The 27,361-nt window shown below is 43.9% G+C and overlaps 1 protein-coding gene across 15 annotated transcripts in view; it reads left to right on the top strand.

The window, feature by feature from the left end:
- Positions 1–27,361, top strand: part of NRXN1 (neurexin 1) — a 1,133,747-nt gene that overhangs the window by 403,004 nt on the left and 703,382 nt on the right. For all 15 annotated transcript variants that reach the window (XM_066625795.1, XM_066625872.1, XM_066625848.1 and 12 more), the window contains one exon: positions 157–318. In XM_066625795.1, the coding sequence (XP_066481892.1) occupies positions 157–318 (162 nt within the window). The remainder of the gene's footprint in view (positions 1–156; positions 319–27,361) is intronic.

The following is a 27,361-nucleotide window of genomic DNA, read 5'->3' as shown; positions in this document are numbered from 1 at the left end:
ATAGCTGACTAGAATCCAAGACTAAACCTCAAACAGACATGAAAATGGGCTCCGCCTTAGGTCTCAAAAAAATAAAAATAAAAACCAGGCATATCCCAGGACAGCAGTATGTAGGTCTGAGTATAGCGTGTCCTTTCCCTGTGCTTTGTTATCTAGGTGACAATATCAGTGGATGGAATTCTGACCACGACGGGCTACACACAGGAAGACTACACCATGTTGGGCTCCGACGACTTTTTCTATGTTGGGGGCAGTCCTAGCACAGCAGACTTGCCTGGATCGCCAGTCAGTAACAACTTTATGGGCTGTCTCAAAGAGGTAAATAATACCATCTACCATAAACACATTCCCATCATGAATTATAGAGATCGGCAAAGGGCAGTAACGTCATAACCTCAACTTGCCTTCATGCACCTTTTTCTTTTTGCTGGAAATTTTGATGAGCAAATAAACTTCTTTAATCCATACGCTGCCCAAAACAAGAAAACTAATTTGAATCCTGAGAACCCATGAAACCAGTCAATCTTGTGAGGTTGCCTCATATTGGTCCCCCTACTGCCCTTCCTCTGCCCATCTCTATGTGTTTCATGACTGGTCTAACTGTATGCTGAATGTCTTATTTATTGAAAACTATTCTGAAGGACAGATTATGCTGTCTCTATATTATATATATTTTTTGTTGGCTTAGGGCCCAATCCTATCAAATTTTCCAGTGCTGGTGCAGTTGTACCAGTGGGGTGGGCGCTGCCTCATGTGGTGGAGGGGCAGTCACTGGAACCTTCTTAAGGTATGGGAACATGTGTTCCCTTATCGCATTGTGGCTGCATTGTGGCTACACCAGGGCTGGAAAGTTGGATAGGTTTGGGCCCGTAATTATTTTCTCTGAAATCTCTTAGGATCTTTATGAACTCTTGATATTGTAGAAGGATATGAAGAGAATAAAGAATGTTTGTTTTAATAGTACTTTGTGATTAAGGCCTCTTCTCAATGAGAAGTAAAGCTGTATTTGTGCTTGTACCACTTCAACCTGTCAATTAGGTGCATCTAGAAGAAAAATATGGTTCAGGGAGATGGGTTTAGGTGTAGCTTTCTCTCTGCCTATTTCTGGGTGTAGGAGCATTGCATCTTTTTAGCTTTCACATGCAGTGCTGCAGCCCAGGAGCAAGTTTTACCACCTCACTGAGGTCTAATCTAATGACTTAGGAGTACTTTTGCACATTACTGACATTTCTGGAAATGCATGGGAAAAATGAATGTAAGCAATTAGACTGGGGAAAAACAAAGACACTATAATGTGAGCTTGACATTGGGAAATCACAACCATGAGATGTGGCAATGATCACTAGATTAGCTAGTTCTTTAGAAAGATTGCATACATACAGTGTTCATGTATATTTGTAGTAGATGCTGGGAACAAAGAATCGGGGGAGGCCACGGTTATTATGCCTTGCTTATGAGCTATATATCTGGTTGACCATATGTCAGGGAAGATACCGGGAGAAGGCAGGCTGACCAACAGAGGTAGTGCCTAGTGGTTAATGTGTACACACCCCTTCCTACTCCCTACTTTTCTTTTACCTGACCAGCAGCTCAAACGGGTGGGATGGATGGGAGGACTGGTAGTTTCTATCTGCTGCCACCATCCCTGGTATCAGAGAACCAGGTAGAGGAGGGACATCTGGGAAGAAACGAAAAAAAAAACACCTCTCCAATGAGAGCTCTAAACCCTGGAGTTTTTATTAAAAGTCAAAACCACAGTAGTGTCTGTGAAGTGAGAAGGTGTGAGGACTCAATCCTGAGCTGCCCAGGGTGTGCGGCTGCAGTGGCGCTGATAACAGCTGCCGTCGCAGCCTGTGTGCTTCGGGCAGCCGCAGGCGGTACCTTGGGAGAAGGGGACTTTTCCCCTTCTTCCAGGTAAGGGAAGCAGCCCCACAATGGGGCTACTCATTTCACCTCAGGGAAGAGCATTCGTGTTAGGCGGCGAGCCCCGCAAAAACGCTTTGGATCCTGTGGAGCCACTGGACTCGCCTCCATACCTCTCCGCTCCCACCCCCTGGCATACCTCCTGCCTCTCCGTCACGCCTCCTCCTTGCTCTCTCTCTGCCCTCTGGTGGAAAGCCAGAGCGCCAAGCTCAGGACTGGGCTCTGAATTACCTACAAACATGTACTAGGCAGGCAAGACTACACCATGTTGGGCTCCGACAACTTTTCTCTGTTGGAGACAGTCCTAGCCCCCAACATAGCATGTAACTGGTTATTAAAAGTACAAAGAAAAGGGAATTAGACCACAGTGGGGGAGGGGGAAAGGGGATAGAAAAAGTGTAGCAAGCCCATGGAAATGCATGAACTCAGCTGGATGGACACAAAGCAAAAACTGGATCAAATCAATGCAGAGTTGGGATGCTAATCAAAAGCCCACAACCCCTTCCCCCCCATATCCTGTAACTGGTGAAGTCAGCAGGCTGCACTTGGAGTAAAAGGGAAAATATTCAAAACCACAATAAATTCTACAACGTGTCTACTACGATTACAGTCTCTATCACTAGTTATTCACATGTCTAAGGAATTCTTGGTCCCTACAGTTACTGGAGAGTAAGCACGTGTCTTCTGTGTACCAGAATTAGGTTCCATAACCAATCAGCAAAACAAACAAACAAGCAAGCAAAAAACACACAGCTTTCTTGTGCTTGGATAGATTTGGCCATGTCATCAAGTTATCCGATGGGAGCAGTGGAATCCATTTGGACACTCCATCTACCTCAACAGACAGGCTTGCTGCTCAATCAGTAGGTAGGCTTGCTACTCCAGACTAAATGTTTCCCAGTCCACAAACACACATGGCTCACTGGCAATGGAATTTCAAACAAAGAGCAAGATGCTGCTTGCAAAAAGATGCCTCAGCACAGTTTAAAGTGGCTGATCCTGCATGGGAGCTTCGGGGGGAGGGGTTAGAAGGAAAACTGGCAAAATATAGGGGGGGAGGTAAAACAGGACATTAATCACACCATCACCTCTAGAATAAAAATGCTAGATTAGATGAACTTTTGATTTCATCCACCAAGACAATTCTTGCTTTCTTAGTTGAGGCCAACTTGACAGTGTCCATGTTTCCTTCAACTTTCTTATGTTTATACATGCTTACATCAGGTTTCCAAATGCAGGAATTACTTGCTACAGTGATGGCTGGAGATGCTTTGACGAAGGTGTACATCAGGTCTTCATGGTACTTCCCACCTGTCTACTGATGGTGTACTGGGTACTACCATTGTGGACACAAGTGGCTCCTTGGCCAGAGCCTGACCTAAGTACACCAGTGTGTGTCGTATCCAGACTTGATCTGCCTACATGTCAATTTGGACATGCACCACCGATATAGCTGTTGACCCATTTCAACTGCTGGGGCTTTCAAATGTCCTCTCACTTGAGGAGACGTCCCGGAGCCAAAAATCCCCTGCAGAGTGCAGTGTAGCCCGCCCTGAAGCAACTGCATCTCCATATGGGGAATGTGAAGGACTGGATTGTAAATACATTACAGCTGTGCTAACATTTAACTGTCATAATTAACAACCTGCCATAAAGCAGGAGCAGCCATTTTTGCAAAGACTTGTTGCTTCTGCCAGCCTCCATAATGCCTCAAATGTTTTCTGTCTTCTGCGAATTGCACTTGTGTAAAGTTTATCATCAGTTCGTAGAAAATGGGTTGAGCCTTGATTTTTTTTCTTACTTTTCCTTTATCCTTTTCCCCTATTTGTATAGAAAAATATTGCTTGGTCCATGTAGAAAAATCTGCCATTCCTACAAGGTGGCATCTAGAGCAGTGCTTCTGTGAACAGAGGGGTGTATTGCTGAATGCCTCTTCTATTCTTAGAGGAAGCTGTATTCACAGAGTGCACTTCCATTGAATCAATGTTACTCCAGATGTCACCCGTAGTCTTTAAATTCCGATTGGGATGACAATCAAAATTTCAAGCTAATCAGTAAAAAATAACAAGAACAGATATCTGAACAAGAATGAAGGAAAAAATATTCTTAGGAAAACATAATCAGATGTTTTGCAATTTCTTACGTTAAATGAAACCATTTTCTTTAGATTCTTGATCATTAGAAATAAAGCCACTGAAATAGATTTGTTTTTTAAAAATGGTCAAAATAACATTTCCTCATAGAAAAGATATCTTTAAAATGGGTAAATCGATACATATCTGGTCTTGTAAACAGATCTAGATTTCAAGTTCCACCCCTTTTCATGAATTTTACTTTGGTGGGGTGACTTGGATATATCACTATTAACTTTAGTTCTGCATCTGTGAAATGTGACTAATAAAACACTCTGCAAATGAAAAATACAATACACATAAGTGGTAAAAGTAGCTTCTATGAATAAAGATCTGCCTTTTCTAAAAGTCCTGCAGAAAAGCTAGTGTTAAATAGGCTTATGCTTAGATGGAAATGTTTGGATTCATATAACCCCCCTTCACCCTCTCCTAGAACTTTTGATGTTGGTGGGCTTTGAATTAGTATCTCATTCATTTTAATTAACACCCTGATTATAGATGAGTACTTTGAGATAAAGAACGACCATCCCTCTTCCACCAACATTTTGCATCCAGTTTTTTTTTGTTTAATATTGTCTCTGTTTGGAGGATTGTGACTGCATCTGCAATCTGAGAGAGAAATAAAATAGAACCCAATTATATAATTAGGAATTTCATAAAGATATGAAACTTAATACTTCTCTTCCTAAACCATTATCACACACAGGCTCTTAAAAGATTTACAATCCCTATTATCGTCTTTTCAATGAGAACACAAAAGATGCACATTTTCTTTACCTGTTGTGGTTTAATTCATCTCTTCATGAGTTCAATTCCACACAAGTAATGAACAGATTAGATTATACAAATGAGTCACAGTGGAGTCTCAAGAGAGAATATGATCAGTACCAGTAATACACGAATACAGAAGTCTCAGACAATGGTCTTAGAAAGGTGGTGCATCTACAACATCAGTGTTTCATTTGTTATTTTGTAAGAGAAGAAGAAAGGCGGAGCAAAGCGGGAGACAACAGAAGGAAAAGAGAGTGGGGACAAGAGAAGGAGAAATTATGATACCCATATTGCAAGTTGAGGATAAAGTTAGGTTCCCCATCTGAAAGTGTTAAAAATATGGCAATAGAATACTTGATACTATACAAGTTGCACATCCCAGTATATAACTATTTTGGAGCCCCATTTCTTTGGGCTTATTCAGTAACCTGGAAGCTGTGTTCCTCTTGTGCATCATATACTTGACACTTTTCTGACAGCTGTGAAAACGATGATAGCATTTTAAATTTCTAATCAAAGCATATACCCTGTGTGTGACCAACCACCAATTGTTACCAGTAGCTGCTACAGTAACTACAGTAACTATGTTGGTGCTCAAATGGGGTGGGGAGTCATGGGTTGGTTTCATTTTAAATTCTGTCCAACTCAACTGCATCCATTAAGTGCAATGGTTTTAGGTTCCCTTGAAAAGAAAGGGAGATGCATCCATCCCATTTCATCTGACTTTTTTTCATTGAACGATGGCATTTATTTCACAAATGCCAAGACAACAGTGCCATGAGCATTAAGACAACCAACAGTAAGGGTTGTTTAGTCAAGGAACGAATTACCTGGGGGGGGGGAGAAAGCAGTGGCATACCTGGGGGGGCAAAGCTTCAAATGCTTCTAGAGGGCCTTAAAACATCACTTTCGGTTTTTCAGGGAAACTGGAAATGATGTTTTAAGACCCTCAGAAGGCCTTCTAAGAGCCTTAAAATGTCACTTCCGGTTTTTCAAAGAAAATCAGAAGTGACACGTTAAGGCCCTTTGGAGACCTTATAAGGCTGGGGGGGGGCTTCCTGGCTTGCCCTGGGGTGGCACAATGACCAGGACTGCCACTGAGAGAGGGGGAATGGGTTGTCCCTCACTGGAGTTTTTCAAGCAGAGAGTGGGCATCCATCTCTTGGGGATACTCAGCATCAGATTTCCTGAATGATCGGGGGGATTACACTAAATGCCCCACATGTTATGGTGCCTCTCAAAATAGATTCTGAAAGAGAGTGTCCAAAACCAGCACACAATGTGTTTTGCTAGTGTATTTTAGTCACTCCAGGCTGAATGGACTTACAAAGATGAAGGGGCTCCCTTGAGATTTTCAGGGAAACTGGAAGTGATGTTTTAAGGCCCTCAAATGGCATTAGATGCCACATGTTATAGTGCCTCTCAAAATAGATTCTGAAAGAGAGAGTGTCCAAAACCAGCACAGAATGTGTTTTGCTAGTGAATTTTAGTCCCTCCAGGCTGAATGGACTTAGGAAGATGAAGGGGCTCCCTTGAGATTAGGACCTGTTTTCGCCTGGACCATACACAAAATTCCATCATTTACATAAGAACATAAGAACAGCCCCACTGGATCAGGCCATGGGCCCATCTAGTCCAGCTTCCTGTATCTCACAGCGGCCCACCAAATGCCCCAAGAAGCACACCAGATAACAAGAGACCTGCATCCTGGTGCCCTCCCTTGCATCTGGCATTCTGACATAACCCATAATTTGAATTCCTCTGACATAACCCATAATTTGAATAACCCATTTGAATTCCTCCTCTACTTTCCACCATGTTGCAGCGATTGCTGAGCTATTCTAAGAGCCTAACAATATTGTTTTTGAGCTATTGTTAGGTACTATCTTTAACACTGGATTAGGCAAGATGAAATTAGTAGAAACTATTACATTATTCTTATCATCATTTCATTCCATCAACATACCAGTGATGATAGGGATGAAAGATTTCTTCTCAAAAAAGTCTATTAGTAAATATATTTACTACAGTATACGTACAATCTCTCTCTCTCTCTCTCTCTCTCTCTCTCTCTCTCTCTCTCTTCTCTCTCTCTCTCTGTATGTATGTATGTATGTAAGTAAAAACTCCTATCATCTGGTTCCTTCCCTGTAACACATCCAGTTATGTGTAAAAGCATGGCTGTATAACATGGTGTGTGTGTCCCCAAATCTAGATCCTTATATCATCTATAATGAAATTTAAAAAAAAAACATTATTTCCAAGAGCTTACATTTAGTAGGATGTCTTAAAACTTCTATAAAAAGTTGATCTTTCTTTTCACATTTTCATCAGATTTTTCCAATCATTGTGTAAAGTGTTATCTTCTAATTTTGATCTTCTAGTCTATTCTCTCTCTCTTTCTCTCTCTCTGCCTGCATGCTGAGCTAGTTGCCTTTCATCCCAAAAATCGTGACTGTTTTCTCTTCTAAAACACCATGCTACCCCACAAACTCTTTTGAATGATTTTGCCTGTTCAGACTTTCCTTCACTGTCTCCAAATGGGAAATGCATCCTTTTATTTTATGAGTGTTCTTGTGAAAAAGGTAATATCTAGAAATAATATGACCAATAGACCGTTTTTCACCAGCATTGTATGTGAAATGACAGATAGTTGTCCTTTGTCAGAGACTGAGAGCAAGAGAGAGATCTATGGGGGGGACGGGAGGGGGGACCAAAAGAAAAACTACCAATTTCAAGCTTGGCAACTGTATTTCATAAGTGAAACTAGCCTTTCTAATCACTAAGAATTTTAAAGTTCATTTGTCTGCTGGGTTTGTATCTGAGAAAGTCAGGAATGCATTATTCATTTTTCACCTAGTTGGGTTCACTCTGCAATGTGTGGTGATTAAAGATTCAGTGCTGTGGGAGTTGTATACTAGAGAGCTCCTTCCACATCATTTTGCCTTTAGTGACTCATCAGAAGGTCAAACAAAGTTATCTTCCCACCTTACAATCACAGCTAGGAAGTAGAGTGCAGGTTCCCACTGAAGACATTGAGAATAATAAGTCAGCTATTGTGAAAAATCTGTTGTATAGCAGGGCTTGGGAAGGGTTATATGGAAATCTGGCCCCCTCCCCAACAATTGCACTAGTCTGCTAAAAGCTGTTGTGTTTATATCAGCGTTCCTCATATCATTTGCCTGAGAATGTGTCAAGTACCACTGAGCTGGAACTGGAACTTCAGAGAATCAAGCCCTGGTTTCTTGCTTCCTTTGCTGGTCAGAGAAGCTGCTGCCCAAAGGAGAGCATTGCAGACTGTTCCTACTGGGACATTCACACCACAACAGTAATTCTCCTGGTCTGACCTGGAAAATCAGATAGCACTAGAACAGGGGTGTCCAAACATTTTGGCAGGAGGGACACATCATCTCCCTGTATCAGGGGCTGGGAAAAAAGAATTAATTTACATTTAAAATTTGAATAAATTTACATAAATGAATATATTAGATATGGAACTTATACGAATTAATGAACATCTTGCAGTAGCTCAAAGCCTATAAAAGGCCTTGCACAAAGCAAGGTTAGCCTTTCCTTAGCTGCTGCTGCTGCGTCACAGACGTGAAACAGCAAGTAGTGGAGGGAGCCCTAGTCCCACAGCTCAAGCAAGAGGTCGAATAGTCATCCTCACGCTGATAGCAGTTGTGTCAGGCCAGCACGGGCTCCAGCAAATCTCCAGAGGGCCAGAGGCTCGTTGGATACTGGCAGCTCCTGCAGGCCAGATTGGGAGTCCCCAAGGGCTGTAAGTGGCCCCTGGGGTGGGGTTTGGGCACCCCTGCACTAGAAGGACCAACTCTTCTCACAGACTGATAATACCTCTTGACTGCTGCCTTCCTAAGTTAGGACAACTGGTTTGTTGAAGGTCACCAGTTCTTTATCCTGTACTGCTAAAACTTTTCAGCTGCCGGACATCAGCTTTCATTCTGTTTTCATTTTCCTGCTAGGGAAATATATGTACCTTCTAATGAGTCCCCAAAATGCACTGGGGGAAAAATGTTTTTTTTAAAATAAAACAAAAAGAAACAGGCTAGCGGAGGGAAAAAACTGAATGCTCTATTCTGTTTTTATATATATTTAAAATAACGCAGTGAGTAGCATTTAGAGTAATGTGCAGGGAGCAGAATTTTGTTGGGTACCAGATTCCAAAATTTACTTCAGCAAGCTCCTCCCTTTTATTTATTTATTTATTTATTTATTTATTTATTTCTAATCATTTTGTGATTTGTTTATTCACAAATAAAGGGGAAAAATATCTTAGGAAACATGAAAATAAAAGCACTCCCTTTCCCCCATTCTAAATTAATTTAAGCTGTTGACTAGCTCTTGCCTTAAAAATTCATTAGAAGGGACATGTATTTCCCATGGGAACTAATTGCTGCTCAGTCATAGCTAAGCAAATATTACCAGGGGGTGACTTTTACAGCTCCAAGAAGTAACTGTGGCTGAAGCTCAGGGAACTCCACAGCCAGTGGAGAAGGGGAGGGGAGGTGTCCGTGGAAGGGTGGTGATTCCATATAATCCCTGCCCAAGCCCTGGGAAACCCTGCAACTCAGCCAGCCTCTGTCTTTTGCAAAGGCATTTTGAGATGGAATTTGACAGGTGAAACTGGAGACAGTTTATGGGAGGGAGGCAGCATAGTTTTTACAAGGTTCACTAAAGTTTGTGGGGTTACCATCAATAATTGCTATTTTAGCCTTGTTACCTCAAACTATTTTTTCCACTGCTGACTGTGGCAACAGTGGTACCAAAGCTTTTCTTGGCAGTGGCTGATAGGCTGCTGCAATTTTTTAGCTCAGAATTCCCCCAAGCCATGCTGTGGTGAAAAAATAAAGAAAAAAAAACTTATAGGAATAAACAAACAGCCATCACTCTTTCCACCAATCATAAATGTAATTAGTAGACCCCTAGACTGAATAAAACCTACTCTAGAAAAAAATTTGCTGACTAAAATTAAAATGAACTGTCAGCACATTTGCAGAACCTTGTTTTTAACAATCTAAGGTACTGTAAAACTTTTGAGAGAAAGAACAAATGATACCTATTGCATTTGAGTATTACAAGTTAGGCAAATCTTTATTCCAGACCAGGTGTTTGTGAGTTTTGGTGACATCACTAGCAAAAACAAGAGCTTATTGATGTGGATTACATTTATCTGGTGGGTCACAAAGTTTCCTTGGATGAAATTCCAGGAGTCTTTGGAAGACCCTGTCTAGGCAAGACAGCTGTGGAAGACCCTTTCCAGTCAAGAGAGGAAATAGAAAGTATTGCAGAAAGGCAAAGGTTCTCAAATTGGAGTGTTGCGGGCAGTTAGAGGGCAGGGCAATGGCAAAGGCAGTGACATGACTGGCAGGATCGCACGGCTGCTGGGGACAAGGGGAGGTTTAAATTAACCAATAGCAGTACCAGCCTCCTGAGGGGTGCGGTGTGCCCACGCAAATTGTAAACCGGAAGTGGGTCGCAATTGCTATTTTTAGATATTCTGAGACTTGGGGAACCCTGCAGAGGTGTCTGTGGGCTCCCCATACCCCACAGAAGGCCAGCACTACCACTGGTAAGTACACCCCCTTGTCCCAGTGATCACAATCCCAGTGATCGCATTGCTGCCTTCACCCCTCCCCCATAAAAACTTACAGTAGTTGCCAAACTTCCAGAGAGTGATCAAACATTCTGTGGGAGGTTGCATTCATTAATTACGTATCATGTCAGTGTCTACCTGCTTCCAAATTTCCTATGTGTGATTCAGGAGTGATCCAAGTTAATGAAAAGTGCTATCTAAAGACAGAGAGGAGTTACTAAAGTATTTTAAGAATTTAAAGCAGTGGTTCTCAAACTTTTAGCATGGGGACCCACTTTTATAATGAGAATCTGTCAGGACCTACTAGAAGTGATGTCATGATCAGAAGTGACATCAACCAGCAGGGAAATTTTTAACAATCCCAGGCTGTAATCCTACCCATGCTTACACAGGAGTAAGTTCCATTTACTATCATTGTTAATATACATACAGTGGTGCCTCGCAAGACGAATGCCTCGTGCAACGAAAAACTCACAAGACGAAAGCGTTTTGCAATTTTTTTGGTGACTCGCAAGACAAATTTTTCTATGGCCGTGCTTCGCAAGATGAATTCCCCCCCCCCTTTTTTTGGGTTTGTTTGCAGTTTGCAGTGATGCCTCACAAGACAAAATTTTCGCAATACAAAACAACTCGCGGAACGAATTAATTTTGTCTTGCGAGGCACCACTGTAGTAGCTTGTTAAATGTACAGGTCTGTAACATTTCCCCAAATGCAGTCACTTACCATCAGTTTAATATAAGAAAAATAAAATACATATTGAATGGGGGAAATGAATGGGGACACACCTAAAATTGGCTCTCAACCCACCTAGTAGATCCCAACCCACAGTTTGAGGAACACTGATTTAAAGTATTTAAAGAGTGCAGAAGACACTGGCAGTGGCAAGATTGTTCTATGAAAGTGGGTTGAAGCCTTTAAGTGCCTTATGGTATAATCCTGTGCATATCTGCTGAGAAGTAAGTCTCATTGTGTTCAGTGGGGCTTATTACCAGGAAAGTGTGCCTAGTGCTTATCAGTTATCCCAGTATCTTAGCATTTATTGGCCAGGATATTGGACGGCAGGAAAAAGTTTATTTCTTGGTCAGCAATTGGGTAGAATCCTGCCTGCCTTTTTCCTTCTATCCTGTTAAAAGGACAACAGATAATCTTTAAAAAATGCATTAACTGAACCTGAGACCTTCTTCATGCAAAACATGTGATCTACAACTCATTTGGACTGAAATCACATGCACACTCACCTGGGAGTAAGCGGCATTGTCTACGGTGGGATTTACTTCTATGTAAACATAAAGGATAGCACTGTTAGTATCTGAGATTGTTGACTGGACCTTTCCTGCAGTCCAGACTGATAAGTGTAAAACATTGCTTCCACAGTGATTTACCTCCTCCTTTCCAACCCTTCACAGGCCAGCAGCTGTGGAAATGCTGTAATAACCACAGTGGGGAAGTCTCTAAATTCACTAAAACACCTTGGAGCAAACAATTTAGGCATTGGCAGAATTGCTTGATAAAGTCAGGGGGTCCGGTTTAATTGGTCAGTCCTCATCTATGCATTTGGCTCATCAGCCATGTGAAGGGGCTAGCTTGAGAAAAAAAATTATCTTCAGATAGTATAGAACTTGAAATTGACATATGGAATATCTTCTACCTGTACATATGCCTAAGGTATACTACTAAGCTGTTGAGATAGAAAATTCATTGTCATTCATAGGCTGAAGTGATAATGCCATGGGACTCAATTATTCCTGAACTGACTGGAATAGTGTTAATACCCCGTTTCCCCCTCCACTTGTTTGGTTCACTCATCAATTCAGTGAGATACCATGCTGGGAGGAATGGGACAGTTGTCCTCCCCCTGCTTAATATAAGGTGGCAGTTTACAGGCCAAATACAGATTGGTTCCGGCTCAGTCATTACAAGAGTCTTTGCTCTCTAACTTCTTCCCTTACTGCATTCTGACTGAATAAAGAGTGATCCAGGAGCCCAATGGCACATTGTCCCAGCCAAGGACAACAGGTGGGGTACGTGGGGCAGTCTCACCACTCTCTGTGCTGCAGCCAGGTACAATGATTGCTGATGGAGGCAGTTCTGGAAGGCGAGGGGCCAAATGGCAGTGGATTCCACATGAACCAATGTGCATCTATGCTTCCAAAATAGCCAGGAGGAATGGCTGTTCCTGGGCTTTTTGGTATCATAGTTTCTCTAATGGGAGGCAGTGGTCAACAACCAACTGCTAGAAAGGCTACCAGGAATAAAGATTGTACAGCTATGGTGTCTGCTTTATGGGGTGCTTTCCCATGAAATCTGTCGACAAAGCTTCCTACATGTTTTCCATAGACATGTCAATGAATTTCCCTCTTCTATTCTGACAGGCTAGGAATGTGGAAAACCCATTCCTTAATTTCCATGGAGTTCACCAGTTTCTTGTTCTGTGTCATTCTGTGGAAATCTCCTGAGAATTTTGGATATCCTTGCATTTAGAAGTCAGAGACATAAATCAGGTGTGCATTCACCTGTTCCTTAGAGCCAGTGCATTCAGTTTGATATGCACCTAAGGGCCAAATCCTATCCAACTTTCCAGTGCTGATACAGCTTCAGTGCAGACCTGAGGCAGTGATGTCACTAGGGGGTGCGGAGAGTGTGGGCCACACCGGGTTGAGTTCATAGGGAGGTTACACCACAGGGGGGGTGGGAAGAGAGTAGTACTGGTGCTTCATTTCTGGCTGCTTGTGCAGCCTTTTTTCAGCAAACTGGGCCAATGCAGTTTGCATTTGGGATGTCTTAATCATTTTGCGATTGAAATGGACTGAAATGTTTAAGTTTTGATTGCTGTGAGCTGCCTTGTGGGCCCACTGAGTGGAAAGACATGGAAACATAAATTAATCAATCAATACAGAAACATATAACATCACTATGACTCATTTTTGCACAGAAGTGCTGCTCACCATGACTCATATAAGGCAGATCAAACCTATCTAGTGGATGACTCCACAGAGAAGCGCATAAATGGCTTTTAAGGCTAGAGAAAAGAGCTTCCAGTACAGTGAGGGAAAGCCGCCTTACACAGCGCACAGTGCGATTGTCTCCTTAGATTTCATGGGATGTAATCTAGTGCAGTTCTGTTGAAGACTGCCCGTGAATCTCCTGGGGCGGTGCAACTGATCATGTCTCACTGGCACATTTTTCTGTGGAGAAGACTGAGTGTTGCTCCACATTTATCTCAGAAGCCTGGAGTCATCTCTGCATGCACATTTGCATTCTGTTGCTCTTTGCTGTATAAACAGAATGGAGGTCTGCTCTAAGGCACTGCGGGGGGGGGGGGGAGACGGGAAGGGAAGCTGTTTCTACCTACTATGAGGAATGTCGAGAAACACTTCTGTCTTCCACTTCCTGCGCCAGGTTGTCAGATTGATGCTCCTATAACTGAACTATGTTTTTTCCCCAGCTGTCATATATAACCTGTATTGCTTCGTGCCCTCTCATCTGGATAGTGGGAATTGTTATGGAACCTTTACAGTGGCAGTTTCCTTATGTGTTTATGCATTTATTTATTTCAATGTTTATCTTGTCCTTTCTCCAAGGAGCCTGGGGAGGCATACATAATGTCTCTTTTCCACCTCCTGTTATTCTTTAGAAGTAGCTTTGGAAAGTGTTGTTTAAAAAAAAAACAACTGCTTTTTTATTTACAGTTGTGCAAGTGGATGACATTAGAGATGAGTGAGCTGACTGAGCTGTTTTGATCTTTTCTCCAAAAAAAAACTGTGAGACGTATAAAAAAAAATAAAGGATAATTTACCAAATATTTTCAAAGGCTTGGCAAATGTATTCACCAGTTGTCCAGTCCCTCAGACATACTACCCACCAAGCAGTGGCTCCCCCTAGCACATCTTGCACACTAGTGGTGATGGGAAACTCTTCCCGCTCCCCACCGTCAGAGGCAGCAGCAAATTTAAACTATGCAGGAAGGGGCTTTTCCTTTTCTCTGAACAGGAAGAAAGGCAATAAGACCCATGCAATTTTTGTGAGGATTACTTCCATTGCAGTAGCCCCCATAATGACTACAACTTTTATAAGCCATTTTATCTGTCTTTTGTTTGGAGGGGGGCTAGAGAAAAGATCCTATGCCACAAACTCTGCCAATGAGGGAGAGGAATTCCTCCCTGTGAACCGAGTATGGGGAGGTTGATGACTGGTGGGGAGGCACAGTGAGGCAGGACAGAGATTCTTTGAGATCTGGCTGGGAAACAGAGTGTTTTTTGGGGGGGGGGGGTTTAGAACCTGGACAGAGTTTTTTACGCCTCTAGATGGTATATTTTAGGGGAGTAGCAGCACACACAAAGGCAGTGCAGTTTCATAGCATTATTTATTTATTTATTTACAAATTTATACCCTGCTTTATCTGCCTCTCGGGCATTCAAAGCAACTTCAAAATACAGTTTAGGACCATAACAACTGAACCAGCTCTGAGTACAGATTGAACAAACTCTGCTTTGCTTTGCTCCAGAACTGGGCACTCAAGTCAGGTGACTCAAGTCCAGGTTGCCAAAATAAGTGTTTTTTGCTGGCTTGTGGAAGACTCTGCAAAACACTCAAGTCAGGGGCCCCTGACTTCTGAGTCGCCATCCACTTGGGCAACTCAAGTCGCCTGCCAACAACTACTGCTTGCGCCGCCTCCATCTCACCCCAAAAAACCTCTTGCATTCATCGAGGAAGCTGTTTTTGTGTGTGTGCGAGGAACAGCAGCAGGAGAATACACTATATTCAGAGATGGGCTGGGGAAATGGAAGAAAATGGTTACCTTTTTTTGTTTGCACTTAAAACTTGCAGGGTCTTGTGATGCAGAACTTCTAGCAGCTTTTGCAAAAGTATCAATTTTACCTGGCATGTCTACAGGACCCAGGAGAGGGAGGCACCTCCCCTGGTCCCCTGGAGCATCCAATGCACAGAGGATGCTTCTCCGGGAGAGGGTGGGGGACAGCCTGGAGGAGCTGTTTTCTCCATAGGGATACGTGTGTTTTGCAAGCAGAAGGAGGGGTTGGAGGAGGTGAGGGAAGTCGGCACCTGCACTGCTGCCTTAGATGGGATTAGCGAGGACAGCAGGGGAGAGTTTAAAGGAAATGCTGAAACATACACAGAGCTTCTGTGGAGACATGGCAGGCTTTTCAAAGGGAATGACTCGAGACTCAAGTCTTTTCAAGTCACAAAAACGCTCTGGATGACTCTGAAGGTGCCCCCGTTATGGCTTGTTTTCAAGTCAGGCTGCAGGGGGCAGGGACAGGAGACTCAACTTGAGGCAAGACATACCTGACTTGCCCGTCCCTACTTCGCTCTGCTCTGAACAAACAAACCACTCCTTAAGTTTCAATTCCTCAGCCAAAGCAAATCTTTTCTTCCAGATGCCACTGAAGTGACGCTGCTATTGTCATGCAGCCACAATGACTAGAGTCAAATATGACCACCACTAAGGAAGGCAGTGGGACAACAGCACCCGTTGGGGTTTCAGATTATTCCCCAGGAGAACCAGTGATCCCCCCAGCCAACTCTTTAGTTCTACGTACTGAAATACTGTTGTTATAAAACTATTACACGGGCCCATGCACTAGATAGGCAAACAAATGGCACAACTCTTTGTTATAGGGAGTGATATGTATTGAACAATACCATAACTATTATGAGATTCTGAAAATTAATCAGAGTAAATGCACTTAAAATACAAGGGATGAAATTCTTTCTCATGTGAGTATATACTAATGTGGAAGAGAATTCCAGTAGAGCTCAACTGATCTTCAGTTGAGGCTGTTCTTCCCTCCGCTACCTTGATGTGTACAGGAAGTGCAGCTGAATAACTTGGGGAATGGGGGGACTTTGCACATCTATCATGTTCCTGTTGTGTCCTCTCCCACAAATCACTTGGGCTCCAAGACTCATGACTGAGTAGAATAGGATAACATTTTAAGCTGAGTTGAATGGAAATATTTTAAGGTATGCACACTGATGGTGTGGAAAGGAGAGCATAGCTAATGGGTTCTGAGCTGTCTGTGACAGATCAGGAGAGGGATCTTGGGGTGCTGCTGGACAGCTTGATGAAAGTGTCAACCCAATGTGCAGCAGCAGTGAAGAAGGCCAATTCTATGCTTGGGATCGTTAGAAAAGGTATTGAGAACGAAACGGATAATATTATAATGCTGTTGTACCAATCTATAGTGAGGCCACACCTGGAGTATTGTGTCTCGTTCTGGTCACCACATCTCAAATAGGACATAGTGGAAATGGAAAAGGTGCAAAAGAGAGCAACTAAGATGATTACTGGGCTGGGGCACCTTCCTTATGAGGAAAGGCTACAGCGTTTGGGCCTCTTCAGCCTAGAAAAGAGACGCCTGAGGGGGAACATGATTGAGACATACAAAATTATGCAGGTGATTGATAGAGTGGATAAAGAGATGTTCTTTTCCTTCTCACATAACACCAGAATCAGGGGACATCCACTAAAATTGAGTGTTGGGAGAATTAGGACAGACAAAAGAAAATATTTCTTTACTCAGAGTATTTTTGGTCTGTGGAACTCCTTGCCACAGGATGTGGTGACGGCATCTGGCCTGGGCGCCTTTAAAAGGGGATTGGACAAATTTCTGCAGGAAAAGTCTATTACAGATTATAAGCTATGATGTGTATGTGCAAGCTCCTGATTTTAAAAGTGGGGTACCTCAGAATCCCAGATGCAAGGGATGGCACCAGGATGTAGGTCTCTTGTTGTCTTGTGTGCTCCCTGAGGCAATTGGTGAGCCATTGTGAGATACAGGAAGCTGGACCAGATGAGCCTATGGCCTGATCTAGCAAGGCTGTTCTTACATTCTTATGTTAGAAACTCTGCTGAGCCCAGTGGAAATCTACCTTTGCACAGCACTGTGCTGCTCACACAGAGAAAGATCGTGTGTGTGTGTGTGTGTGTGTGTGTGTGTGTGTGTGTGTGTGTGTGTGTGTTCCAGTTGAACTTAACTGTACCCAAAAATTGGTCCTTACGCCTTGCTTTGAATCTTGCATACAACCTCTGCTAATGGTATGGGCCCTCCAAGAATAAACTGGTTTTTAGTTAGAGCTAACACAAAATGCTCCCACCACCTTTCATGTTTCATTCATACTAAGTGAAAGATGGTGGCCCACTCTGGTGATTTTTCAGAGGGAATGTCATATTAGAAAATAGATATATGATTTGAGCTTGATTTTTTCTTTAGAAAAAGAGCGGAGAATTAAGGAAACAGTTCCTCAGTAAAAAAATAATTTGTTTTGGCAATTATGCTGAGGTGAAACCCTCTCTGTCTTAGGATATTTTGATCCTGTTGACTGGAATGATGTGCAGATTACACATTTAGCCCAACAAACTAGTGTCATTTTGCATTTAGGTTAACCTCACTCACTTATGTTGAAACTGCGTTGCTGAGCCCTTTCCAATCCTAAATTTATTAAAATGTATAGCTGTCCCTTCACACTCCAGTGGTATTTACCACTACAGCCCTTCATGTTTTTTAAATTACCAAAATATATTACATTTTTATGTATATCATCAACTTTAAAAGACACATTGAATCACATTAGCTCATTATTGAGCTCTTATGAGTCGAACATTCTTACCAATGCAAAAATTAATACTTGTCCATATAAACATAGTTAATACAGACATTGTCTGGCAATTATTGCCTGTTTGTAGTGTATTAAATAGATGGTCACATCCTACCACACAATTCATATGCATACAACTTCCATGTCTGTATTCAAATTAGTCTGAAGTCATCTCTCATATCATCACTACTCACATTAATACTTGCTTCACCATAAAGAAAAGTCAGCTTTAGTCTCCATGCACTGTACATTTTCTCATATTCTATTTCAGAATATAAATTCTGTATGCTGTTAACTTTGCCTCTTAATTACATCCCAGTGTTTGATGAGCCATTCAGCTCTGGAAAGAGTGGCACGGCTCTTTCAAAATCATGCAAAAACTAATGAAGCTGTGGTAAGCATATATGGGAACTTGGAAAGATGGATAGATGGGGGGCAGACCAGTGGCCCATTTTTGCCATCCAGTCACAGATTGTCAAAACTGGAGGGAGTTTTGATTTTTCAGGGGGAGGCATAATTGCTGATCGCTGATGCAAGTGACGCAAAAGCCTCTGGGTTAGCCAGTCCTGGACTTCCCTGTTGCCTAGTCAACAGAACAACACCTTCTGGATGGTGCACATGAACCTGCAACTTTGGCTGAAACTTCAATGCAACTACCTAAGTTTCACAGCCTGATCCTATCTTCCACCATCTTCCGCCATACAGACATGCTGAAAGAGAGGGCACCGCAAGCATCTATTGGGGAGACAGTAAGATGGCCTGTGAGAAGTAAAAAAATGTTTTTGCCTGCCTCCCAGTAGGCTGTTTGATTGCTAGTAGGTCACCTTGGACATATGCCAGCTATTTTGCTGGTGTAAATCTTAGGGAGTATGTCAACTGCAAAAATGGAGATAGGATCCTGGTGCATGCTGTTACCTCTGAGATCCATCCATCCCTGCTGCCACCTTACCTGCTCTGGCACAGGCTGGATCCATTGGTGGCAGGTGTGCAGGGCAGCTGGTTATTTGCACCTGCCATCATGGCAGCAGTGCACCATTTACAGTGCTGCTGCTGCCTTTACAAGAGCAGAATGTGAGATTGGTTATCATACAAGCCCCATAGGACTGGCAGGGACTCTGGATTGGGATAACTTCCATCCCACGTCTGGTAACAGCTGCTCACTGATCTGGCCTGACAATGTTCTGTATATATGATTTTTCAGCTGCTAAAAACAGGGAAGGCATTGGGTTGCATGGACAAGTTCTGTGAATATGAATGTATGCAGTCCAGTGCACATATGATAGAAAGTGTGCATAAATTGGAGACTTGCAGCCATGTCCTACCATGTGTAGAGCCTGTGAGGCAGGAATCAGCATCAAATGGCCCTGAAACAAAAGTTCCAGGAATACAGCAGGAAGCAGGCCGTCTCTTACGAGATATGCCCCTTTTCCAACTATTAAAATGCCTCAGAATCCTCCTCAAAGCTGTTCTTAACAATTGCTGGCACTACTTGAACTGGATCCAGAGGTAGCTGCTACATCAATGACTCCTTTGATTACACCGATTGTCCTTAATACTAGTTTTCATTATTTTTCCCCTTCATTTTTTAAGCTGAGTATCCTGATGTTTTAAGTCTCTCATTTGGTGAAATTTGAATGTTTCCTGTGTTGAGCTGATAATATCACAGTTAATTACAGTATTGGATCAATGTAAATTCCAGTTACATAATGTAAGTATTGTGTCGCTATCATTTCTATGGGGAATGCTTTGTTCTCCTTCCTTACATTTTCTTTTTCACCTCAGTACTAACTTAGAGCCCAGTCCTGTCCCCCACCATCTTCCATTATGCAGCTGCACTAATGGAGTGCATTCTGCATTCAATGGTGGGGGGGCGTGCCAAACAGCCTAGGAGAAACAAGTAAAAAATGTTCTTACCTCCCAGTAGGCCACCTGATCACCAGTTAATTTCCTTAGACCCACAACTGTTTTGCTGGCTTAAGTCTAAGGAGGGGAAGAAGTGTGTTCTGCTGGAAAAACAGGGATAGCATCCTGTCGCATGCTGCTGCCACCAGGATCCACCCTTTCCAACTCCCAAACTGCCCTCCCTGTTCCCTGTCACAAACCTCCCCCAAACCACTCATGATCCACTCTTACTGACGCTACACCTTTTCCAGTCCAGGCTAGATCCATGCGTGGCAGGTGTGCAGAGCTGCTGGCGACTCCGAAACGCATGACAGCAGCAACATGGTTGTTCTGTCATTGGAGGACTTATGTCAGCTCTATAGGATTGGGCCGGTAATTTCCTAACGAAATCTGAAACAGACAGATTTATAGATTTTGATGAAAAATTACACTCGTTTTTGGATTCAGCTGTATTTCTTTCCAAGTTTAATCAGATTGTTAACCAAAGAGATTCTATTTGCCACAGTCTAATTGCCATTTGGGTCCTCCATGCGCCTCCCACAGGTGCTGATCTGCATAGGATTAGCTTATGCTGATCCCCTCTCTCATTCCGCTTTGGATATGTAGGCTCACACAAGTCTACTCACATGCATGCCTAAACAACATTCCTAAGAAGAGACTGAATTGGGTCCATTTCTTATTTTTCATATGAGACACTTAGACCCTAATCCTATCCAATTTTCCAGTGCTGGTGCTGCTGTGCCAATGGGGTATGCACTGCTTCCTATGTTGGGGAGTGTTTTGCCAAATCCCAATCCACTGGGCCTTGCAAGCCAGTCCAATCAGAGTTGCCAATAAGCCAAGTTCCAGTCCAATGGTCAGGTTCCAGGTAGGTCAGTCCAATCCGTCAGGGTATCCAAATCAAAGTCCAAAGCCAAAGTCCAATCACAATCCAGTCTTTCCCAATTCCATAAACCAAGTCACCTCACCACATTCACTCCTCCTACAACCCACCAACCTGTTCTGCCTCAGGTGCTCCTTATATCCCTGAGGGCCTTATTACCTTCCAGTGGCTCCAGCTGTGCAGCACACTCTGCTGGATGCCCAAGTCTTACCCTTAAAGGGGCCACTGCTGACACCACATCTATCTCCTCGCCAGTTCTTCCGCAATTCCAATACATTCCACCCCTTGGTGTCACAGTGGTCCCCTTTATCAATTGTCCATTGTTTTCTTTCTTGGGCCATCCACCCCTTGGTCTGCCTCATCTTTTCCATGCTGGTTGCTGAAGCTCCCATACAGTCAAGTCCCATTCTAGCCATCTCTGATCCCAATCTGTCCAGGTCATGCCCCATCCCAGAGGGGAGCTTATCAATTCCAGTGGTCCTGCAGTTAAGTCCAGAGGCCATCCTATTAATTGCAGGCATGCTGGCTCCTCCACCTCCATCTGTTTCCCTCTCTAGGGCATCCCCAAAACTATGAAGCATTCCCATTCCATTTCTTGGGGAGCCTCTTTCAAACCCACCTCCAGTGGCAAAGCCCATTTTATTCATCCTGCCAAGCCCCATTCTAGGAGGATAATGGCCCAAAGTCTCCATGCCATGGAAAGGGCCTTCCATTCCTCCCATTTTATTCATCCTAAAATCCAAGCCTTCCATACTCGTTGTTCCAGGTCCCAAGTTGCCTATCCCCAGGCCCTTGGTCAAGTGGTTTGCAATAATAGGTATCCCTCCTGGTCCCAGCCCCATACCAATGCCCCCAAGTCCATGAGGAAGCTGCTGGGGTTGCTTTGGAGGGGAGCAGTCTCTGTTTGGTAAGGCTCGTACATCCATCTTCACATGCATCTGTCTACCAAACAGCAACTGTCCATTGAATATGGAGATGGCCTGGACAGCTTCAATTACTTGCTCAAAAGTCACAGTGCCGATCCCACGACTTCTGCCATCTTTGTCTTTAAAAATGTCCGCACAGACAACCACACCGGCCATGCTGAACACATCCTTCAGTTTCTTCCAGCCAACTTTGTACTTCAAATTGGCAACGAACACAGTGCTTCCCAATCTGCCAGCCTGAAAAGAGTCAAAGAGGCCCTCTTTGCTGCTCCTGCAGCCCCACCCCTTTATCTCTAGTCCAGACCGGCACTTCAGTTCAACCAGGCGTCCTGCCTGTGCCTTATACAGGCTCTCTGCAGCCTTTATATCTTTGTGGGCATTTGCAAAGGCCTTCACATATGTGAGATTTTTCTCTCTTTCAATGCAAATTAGCCCTTTTAACTTGGCAACTTCCTCTCTCAGAATTCTCTTCTCCACATCCTCCCCACCTGACCCCCTGAGCCTTTTCAGGGAAAGGATGCCATATTTAATGAGTCCTCCCATATACTGCACCATCTGGAAAATGGTCCAAAGAATGCTCAAAGTAGCCCAGACATTCCATAATAGGACAGGAGCATTTGCTTTCCATATAGCAAGTTCCAGGGCCTCCCAGATCTGCCAGAGATCCATTTGCTTGCTCTCTTGTTAGACAAGGGGATACTACTTGCCTTGGGCTTGTACCCCACTCCTGGTACCAATTGTTTTGCCAAATCCCAATCCACTGGGCCTTGCAAGCCAGTCCAATCAGAGTTGCCAATAAGCCAAGTTCCAGTCCAATGGTCAGGTTCCAGGTAGGTCAGTCCAATCCGTCAGGGTATCCAAATCAAAGTCCAAAGCCAAAGTCCAATCACAATCCAGTCTTTCCCAATTCCATAAACCAAGTCACCTCACCACATTCACTCCTCCTACAACCCACCAACCCGTTCTGCCTCAGGTGCTCCTTATATCCCTGAGGGCCTTATTACCTTCCAGTGGCTCCAGCTGTGCAGCACACTCTGCTGGATGCCCAAGTCTTACCCTTAAAGGGGCCACTGCTGACACCACATCTATCTCCTCGCCAGTTCTTCCGCAATTCCAATACAGGGAGGCAGCCACAGAGGCCTCTCAGGGTATGGGAACATTTGTTCCCTTACATTGGGGCTGCATTGCAGCTGCACCAGAGCTTAAAAGTTGGATAGGATTGGGCCCTTAGGGCGCAATCCTAACCCTTTAAGTCAGTGCTTTCCTGCACTGGCTTAATGGTGCCAATGGGACGTGTGCTGCATCCTGCAGTTGGGTGTCACTCACAGAGGCCTCCTCAGAGTAAGGGAATGTTTGTTCCCTTACCTCAGAGCGGCATTGCCCTTAAGTCAGTGCTGGAATGCACTGACATAAGGGGTTAGGACTGCACCCTTAAACCATTATTATTGTGTACTTATATTATAAGGTACACATTATATTGTGTACCTTTATTGTACAATGGTGTGTGTCATGCGTGCATGCTTATGCATGCATTGAAATTATCATTATTGTTATTATCATAGTGGCTTAAAAAATGAGTTGTGTCTTCTAGATATAGATGAGTCCTGAAAAAGCATCAGAGGTTTCCAGTGGCTGCTCTTTTTAATCCTTGCTACTTTCCATTGACCCAATCCTAGCTCTCCATCCCTTTCTTCATGTGGTTCCTTGAAGTTTAAAGGGATAGCAAAAAAGGAGTAATGTGTCAACAGCAAGAAAGCAGCCACTTACCTGCTCTCCCTTTAAATGAAATAGAATCCCGATCGCCTAATTACAGCAGGGAGATTGGAGTTTGTATGGCCTGGCCAGAACACAGGAGCCCCTTCTCCTGAGGGGATTGGTGGAGGGCTGTGGCTGGGGGGAGCAGAGGTAATTTAAGAACACAGCAACAGCCCCCCCTCCTTTTTTGCTCATGGGCACCGAGCGGACACCCACTCACCCACCCATTACGCAGTCTGAGTTGTACTGGTTGCCATTTGGGACCAGGTAGGAATTTTTTGCTGCCTGTCAAGATTGGACGGTGACAGGCAGTTTTTTCGCCTACCCCAGACTGCCGTGGGTATGTGGCTGCGCCCCTATTTTACAATCGGTGACTTTATGCTGGCATGTGGTGCGGTAGAGGCGTGCTTGGGACTGTGGAGTGCACCTTCAGACAGCATAGGCAGGGCAGACCCCAATAGCAGTCCTCAGTGACTCAGTGGCACAAGGACATTGACTGGGGCCCTGGCTGGGACCTCGGGGGTCCTTCTCAGAGGCTCAGCGGCTCGAGGCGGCACAGCCCGCGGTCTGGCTGCCTTCCCCTTATGATGAGCTGCGTCGCCCAAGAAGGGAATTGGGTGCACATCCTGCCTGGCGGACAGAGTTGGTTCTGGGGCCGCCCAGTGGTCCCACCTCCGCACCACATGGGTTTTCGTGGCCCCTGCAACTGCAGGTCTCAGCCTCCTTTTGCTGTATTAAAATGCGAGTAAAGTGGCCCTTTCTCCCATGTGCGTTGTCTCGAGTGTTCATTGGACTGTGCCCAGACAAAGTTGGGACAAGCTGGGAGTTTCCAGCATGTACCAAGTTTCCTGTTTTGTGAAAAAGATCACCTGGGAGGGATGGAGGTGTTTCCACATTTTTTTCTTTCTTGGTGGGGCATACGGAGCTGGAGGAATCAGACGGTGGTTTCTGTTCAGTGTTTACTTTCTTTCTAAGTTGACACCAGGGACTGAAACAGTAGGAAAGTAGCTGAGCAGGGATGTTTCTGCTGAATCCTGAAACTGCTTGTTGGGCTAGTACAGACAGAACTCTCCAAGAGGAGCAGGGGAGGCCTTGCTACAGAACTGGCTCCACATCCCTCCTTTCCTAAGCTTCATAAAATTGACTGCCTTTATACAAACAATTACATTCTAAAGGCTGCAGCATTTCTCAGGGTATGATACCATTAAGAACAACTCCTTAAATCCACAGCAAGCCAAGACTTATGACTTTGTCCAAGCCCAGACCTCTGTGTGAAGACCTTTGCATTTCAAATCTGACTAGGTAGAGAGAGAGAGAGTGAATATAAGGAATGGCCTTTTCTCATAGAAAGCTCATTCTGAAATCTCAGATGGGCTAATTAAAAATCACAGTTCATATCCTTGCTGATGCAGACTGTATTACTGGAAACAACAAGCTTCCTATAAAGTTAGTGGGTTAAGTGGGGGCATAAGGGCCAATTTACTGTGCATCAACAATCTAACAAAAGGGGATCACCTGGACTTTGGAAAATTCCCACATCCCAAAGATGTCAATAAAGCAGCTGCTCATTGCAATCCATCTGCTTTTGTTTTAAGAAGATTCAGTGAATGCTGTTGTATCATCTGGAGTTAAGCAATGGCTTGGAATAATGGCAGTGCCCAGGGTCAATCCATCCATTATGCAATGTGATGTGTGTTACATCAGTGACAGATTGCAGAGGGTCAAGGAGTGACAGCTTTTTTGGGTCAAGATCAACCATGGCAATAGCAATGTAGGGTAGAATTGCAGAACTTTGCATATTCAACCACACAGAGAGCGGACACCAAATTGCTGTTCCTGGGCCCAGCATTGACTCTGGAGAACCAGCTCACCAGGAGCACATTTTTACAGCTTTGATTGCCGGCTGTGCCCTCTCCAGAAATCTGATCTGGCCACAGTGAGCCTTTCTGTAGTCACATTATGTTTAGACTACTGTAACACACTGTAGTTGGGGCTGCCCTTTATGATACTCCAGAAGCTTCAGCTAGTACAAAATGCGGTAGTCTGGGTCCTCTTAGGATCCCGTGGATCTGACCAGTTCTTTATCATCTTTATTAGCCTAGAGCAGGGGTGCCCAAACTCTGGCCCTGGGGCTATTTGTGGACCTCAGGGACTCCCAATCTGGCCTGTGGGGAACCCCCAGTCTCCAATGAGCCTCTGGCCCTCCAAAGCCTTGCTGGAACCCATGCTGGCCTGATGCAACTACTCTCAACATGAGGGCAACTGTTTGACCTCTCCTGTGATCTGTGGGACGAGGGCTCCCTCCACTGCTTGCTGTTTCAGCACTGTGATGCAGCAGCGGCAGCAAAGGAAAGGCCAGCCTTGCTTTGTGCAAGGCTTTTTACAGGCCTTGCATTATCAAAAGACCTTCATTCATTCATATAAGTTCCATCTCTAATATATTCATTCATGTAAATTTATTCAAATTTGAAATGTAGATTAATTATTCCCCCCCCCCCCCGACAAAGTGTCAGAGAGATGATGTGGCTCTCCTGCCAAAAAGTTTTGTCACCCCTGGCCTACAGTATGTTCCCAGTTCCATGTATAGAGCTGGTTATAAGCTTTTAAGCCCTACATGGCTTTGGACCTGGATATTTGAAGGCCTGCCTTTTTACACATATGTGTGCCATTGCTTTAGGGCCTGTTCCATGTCCCAGTGCCTTGAAAGGTTTGGTTGGTGAGAAGATGGGCGAGGGCTTTCCAGTGACAGACTAAGAACTTCCTCCCAGGAGAGGCTTGGCTTGCTCAGTCGCTGGGAATGTGCAGCACAAACATTTGCATCTCAACTGGCCTTCTGCTAACGGCTTTTGCTTTGGCTATTCAATAATATCTGTTTCTTTTGTGTTTTATTATTATTAGTTTAATGATCTTTGTTGCTTTGTTAAGAATTGTCATTTGTTTTAAAATGTTGTGAACCACTCTGAAGGATGCTTTGGGGATAGAAGGGAAGGGTATACCTGATTTAAACAAGCAAGTACTAGTAACAATACTGGAACTTATTGTATTGCTAAAATATTCTCTTTATTTCCCACCTAATTCTGTTCCCATGCAATATGTACTTGTTGTTAAGACTCTTTCAAATGCCAGAGTTTTTAGAGATGGACTAACTACCTGTGCTGTGAAGAACTACACACAGTTCTCTGAGCACAACCAGCACTAGCTTGCACAGCACAATAAGCACATAGCACATAGCTTGGTTGTAAATCAGTGGTTTCCAACATTTTTCACTTGCGTACCCCTTAACAACCCGTTTCCATAAATTGTACCCCTCATATTAGCAGAATGTTTGTAATTAGTATAGTTGCTTTTATTAGAAATTTATATTTTTTCAATTACTGGTCCATATCTGATAATATACAATTTGATGACAAAAAACTAGTAGCTGGTGGGGCTTTCACAGCCAGCTAGCTGCCTTCATTCCTACCTTGCCAACTCCACAAGGCATTCTAATACAGACCTGCTTTTTTCCACCATTATTCAGTTTTTTTTATGAGTACCTCTAAAAGTCTTGGCAAGTACCCCTGGGGGTACACATGCCCCAGGTTGGGAACCACAGTTGTAAATGATGGAATTATGTAAGGAAGTCTCTCTCTCTCTCTCTCTCTCTCTCTCTCTCTCTCTCTCTCTCTCTCTCTCTCTCTCTCTGATAATGGGTCAGCCTGCAAGGATGCCATGATGAGGGAGTGGCTATAGCTTAGAACAGGGGTGCCCAAACCCCAGTCCTGGGGCCACTTGCGGCCCTCGAGGCCTCTCAATGTGGCCCTCAGGGAGCCCACAGTCTCCAATGAGACTCTGGGC

The sequence above is a fragment of the Tiliqua scincoides genome, chromosome 1 (assembly GCF_035046505.1).
Source record: "Tiliqua scincoides isolate rTilSci1 chromosome 1, rTilSci1.hap2, whole genome shotgun sequence".
Classification (NCBI taxonomy): Eukaryota; Metazoa; Chordata; class Lepidosauria; order Squamata; family Scincidae; genus Tiliqua; species Tiliqua scincoides.
The sequence above is the reverse complement of the archived record's forward strand: the minus strand, read 5'-3'. Positions and strand labels throughout refer to the sequence as shown.